The 3,914-nt window shown below is 30.8% G+C and overlaps 1 protein-coding gene across 1 annotated transcript; it reads left to right on the forward strand.

Moving 5' to 3' along the window:
• The first annotated feature begins 654 nt into the window (after positions 1 to 654).
• LOC133181993 (uncharacterized) lies at positions 655 to 2,945 on the forward strand. The gene is made up of 3 exons (XM_061316686.1): positions 655 to 744; positions 2,050 to 2,493; positions 2,710 to 2,945. The coding sequence occupies exons 1-3, from the start codon at positions 663 to 665 to the stop codon at positions 2,943 to 2,945; spliced, it is 762 nt and encodes a 253-aa protein (XP_061172670.1). The 5' UTR covers positions 655 to 662.
• The last annotated feature ends 969 nt before the right edge of the window (positions 2,946 to 3,914 follow it).

Consider the following 3,914-nt stretch of genomic DNA (forward strand, 5'->3'; position numbering starts at 1 on the left):
GGATTTTTCGAACCCTACTGGAAATGTAAGACATTAATTCATTTCTTATAAGGACGAAATTAAAAAAAGGGGGGATTTTCTTTATTCTAGAAAATTTTATTTCAAGAATTTTGCATTAATGGAATAAACGCTTCAGTTCAATATCACCAGTTAATATTTTTTGCTGGTGGGATTTTAAAAGATAACATTTTTTATAAGTCGTGTTTCATGTTGCAGAGAATTTTCATAAGGTATTTATCATGAGACTTCACGGACTCATATTTCTACATTAATTTTTAGGGCCATTTGATGAATAATATTCGACTTGGAATTTCAAATGTAAGTTTCTTTTTTCATTGATGAGTTTAAACTTAAAATTGTTGAAAATTAAAACATTAGATCTAATTAAATTGTTTGTTGTATTTCTACAGAATATTATTACTTAGATTGCTTAAATAGTTTCAGCAACCAAGGCACTCCCATGCTAACGATGTAGAAAACTTTATTCCATATAATAAGGTATTTTAAAGTCAATTTTACGTTTTTTCATTTTAGTTTTTGTTTGTTTTTTTTTTTTTCAACAAAAAATGTGAAGTATTTATGCATTTTTAAATTTTTATTTTATATGAAGGATAATTTGAAAAGAAAGGGAATCCGGGACAAGATAAACAGGTTTAGCACTTATGCTCACATTTCTAGCCAACGACCAGGGAAAGATAGAAGACTTAAATGCAAAAATTCAGACTCAAACCAGTTCTTTAAAGGGTAAGCAAATTATACAGGGACGTGCAATTAGCACCGCCCGACTCCGAGGCTACCATTTTTTGGGGTTGGGCTATTAGTTTTCTGCATCTGGATCAAAAAATCATTTGAAATTCCTTTTTATAATTAATAGTTTCAAGGAAATCATAGAAAATTATCAATTCTAAAAACCTCATTTTTTTTTTCATTTTTGTGAAAGTAGAATCAGCAGTTTTTGAAGAAAGAAAAAAATGACGATTTCGACATGTTGTTAAATAGCAAATTTAGAATGATAACCATATCACACGATATTCTGCATTAATTTGCACTGTTTGTAAGTAAAGGACACACCAAACAAACAAAGTACATCGCACCAACAAACCAAAAAAAAAAAACAAAAAAAAAACAAACAAACAAACAAACAAACAAGAGTTTCGTTGGACTTTATCTTTACTTGAGTGTATGAAAGTCTTTTGCTCTTCATTATGTGCACTTATTTATTGGGATTCATTTTGCATCTCCCGTTTGCGATTGTTAATATATTTATATTAACAACTAATAATTTCATAATTATTTGACGATTTGTCATCTTGTCCTTTGAAAGATGTTTTAAAAGTTCCTTTCCAATGTAATGAACTCACAAACCTTTTTCTGTGTTTTGTTTTTGTTTTCCTTCTACATATTGATAACTTTATGTGGATTGAAATCTTCAGAAAGAATATCTTAAAAAAAAATCATAAGTATTCTTATGGCATTTTGGACTTACTTTTTGCGCTATTGCTTACCATGGTGGTCGCTGTGCATTCTCTAGTTTTTATAAAAGTAAGATATAGGGCAGTGTATACATGTATGCATGTTGTATACATGTAATGTAAATTCATTGATAATTTGATTTGATCAATTATTTGATCAACTAGTGTCTGGTAGTTTATGTAAGATGAAAAATCAAACTATATCCTGTATATTTTCTATATAATCGATGCCATCCAATGTAACGGGATAAAAATTCTTTAAAATTAAAAAAAAGATTAAATATTGCCTACATGTACCTAAACTGGAGACAAATTTCTGGGATTCTTAAGAAATTTTTCATGTTTCACGAAGCTATATTTTAGTGTATAATTTTTTTTTCTCAAATTTTGAGATTGGAATATACACTTGCCCTTCGTTCGAAATTGTACCCTAAAATCAAATTTTCTTTGCAAGAATAGGTGTCTGACTTGTAAAAGAATTATGAAAACGCCACATAAACGATTGGAATTCTAAATCTTGGAATAGTTGATACTCATCTTTAATGCGTCAGTGCATCTTTTTTTCCCTTTATCGTAGGCAATAACAACTCACTAGGAATACTTCTTGAGAATCAACGTGAAGAAGTTGAAAAAACAAGCGAAGTTATAAATATCACAGAGATGAATCTATTGACAAATTCAAATTTGACAGCAAATATACTTTCACTATCATACAAAACAAAAAGGTCTTTCAAAGAAATTGGAGAAATGATAGAAGCAATGTCGAATCGAACAAATACTTCGATCAATAAAGTAGGAAACATGATGGAAGCATCCTTTAGCCAATTACAATCTTCTTCGGAGGACATTGCAAACACTATGGAAGTATTATCTAATCATACTAAAACGTCGAATTCAGATGTGAAGGAGGTAATAAAAGAACAATCTAATCAAACCAAAACATATTTAGAAGACATGATGAAAGATTTACTAAAAGATCTCAAAGACGAATTGGTAGCAGTCATTGAATCGAGAATTGGAGGTATGTTTATTTTTTTTTCTAGAACTAACGGTATCAATATAAACAATTTAATTATATATGATAGTAATTATTATTTTTTTTTTTTTACTAATGACTCAAGTTTCTCTTTCATTTTATAACAACCCCACCCGGCCCCTAAAATAAATCATAGATTGAAAACATTCAAAAGATATTCACGATAAGGTATCGGTATGATGATTTTTTTCGTATTTTCAGGTGGCTGTGTAAATAACAGTTTAAATGTCACTACTGGGGCATGCGTTGACAGCTGTTTGAGAGTCGAGGACGGGGATTACCAGTCATGTGACACTTGTCATGGTTACGTGACGTGCTCGCATAATTATATCTTTCCTAGAAATTGTTCCGAGACTAATCATAATCTAATTTGGGATGATAGTATAAAAAGATGTGAAACGCAAAGTAAAACTTGCAACCCCTCTGACTTCACATAATACATGTAATTATCCTATTTCACCAAATCACTTAAAGCATCCATTGTTCTGAGTCAAAGGAAGGCATTAAAATGGTTTATGTATATTTATGAGATACGAGGGGTGATCAAAAAGTTTGCGAACTATCTATAGAGATAGTTCGCAAATAATTTAAAAACCACTATTCAAATCAGAATGAAATTTGGCACACAAATAGTCATAACCATGTTCTATAAATAGCAGATGTAACGTAATGTTTTACTCCATGTTTGTGACGTCACGATGTGAAAATGACGTCAATATGTAGGTGACTTGTAACAAAAAATGGCTGACTTAGTCGTACTCGAACAACGAAAGGCTGTAAAGTTTAACGTATATTTTGGAAATTCCTTTGCACTAGCATATACATGTAATAAGACCGAGGACGTTTTTTATTGGCATTCGGCAGGAATCTGGGCGCACTTGAAAAGTGAAAATCTCATTTAGCTGTCACATGAAATTTTAGCATTCTTTTGATGTATCGGGTTCCTGTGAAATAGGAAAAGGAAATATTTTCCCGATTTTGTATTTTGATTTGCTCAAAAAGAACTTGAAAATTGGCTAGATGAGTCATTTGGTACGAAATGTTACATTTTTAAACACGTTTTTCTAAAAATTTGCTATCTCTGGGTTATCTCTGCATGATTTTGAAACGTTATTTTTGTGCATTTTAATTCAAAGAAACTAACAAACATTTGTAAAAATGGAGAAAAGACCCAGAGACGATAAAAGGGAACTTTTTCCAAAAAAATTCCAATCTGTAAATGCGGTGCTTCATTTGCACTTTAAAAACCATAAAGGGTGAGTAGCGGTGATAGCTCAGTAGTATGCGTTACCCGTCCAGTACAATGAAAATGAAATATTTTTGGTTCGATCCTTGCATGGAGCTTTGATTTTTTTTTTTTTAGTGCAAACAATCAATTCTTTTGTCAGTTTAATTTTATGTACTGA

This window comes from Saccostrea echinata, unplaced genomic scaffold (assembly GCF_033153115.1).
Source record: "Saccostrea echinata isolate AGI-Se365-2 ecotype Australia unplaced genomic scaffold, CSIRO_AGI_Sech_v1 ptg000001l, whole genome shotgun sequence".
Lineage (NCBI taxonomy): Eukaryota > Metazoa > Mollusca > Bivalvia > Ostreida > Ostreidae > Saccostrea > Saccostrea echinata.

What these genes read in the sequence shown, in the direction of transcription:
- LOC133181993 (XM_061316686.1), top strand. Translation starts at nt 663, where the DNA reads ATGCTCACATTTCTAGCCAACGACCAGGGAAAGATAGAAGACTTAAAT. An exon ending in TCAAACCAGTTCTTTAAAGG is followed by an intron (nt 745 to 2,049) that starts GTAAGCAAATTA and finishes CCTTTATCGTAG; the next exon opens with GCAATAACAACTCACTAGGA. An exon ending in CATTGAATCGAGAATTGGAG is followed by an intron (nt 2,494 to 2,709) that starts GTATGTTTATTT and finishes TCGTATTTTCAG; the next exon opens with GTGGCTGTGTAAATAACAGT.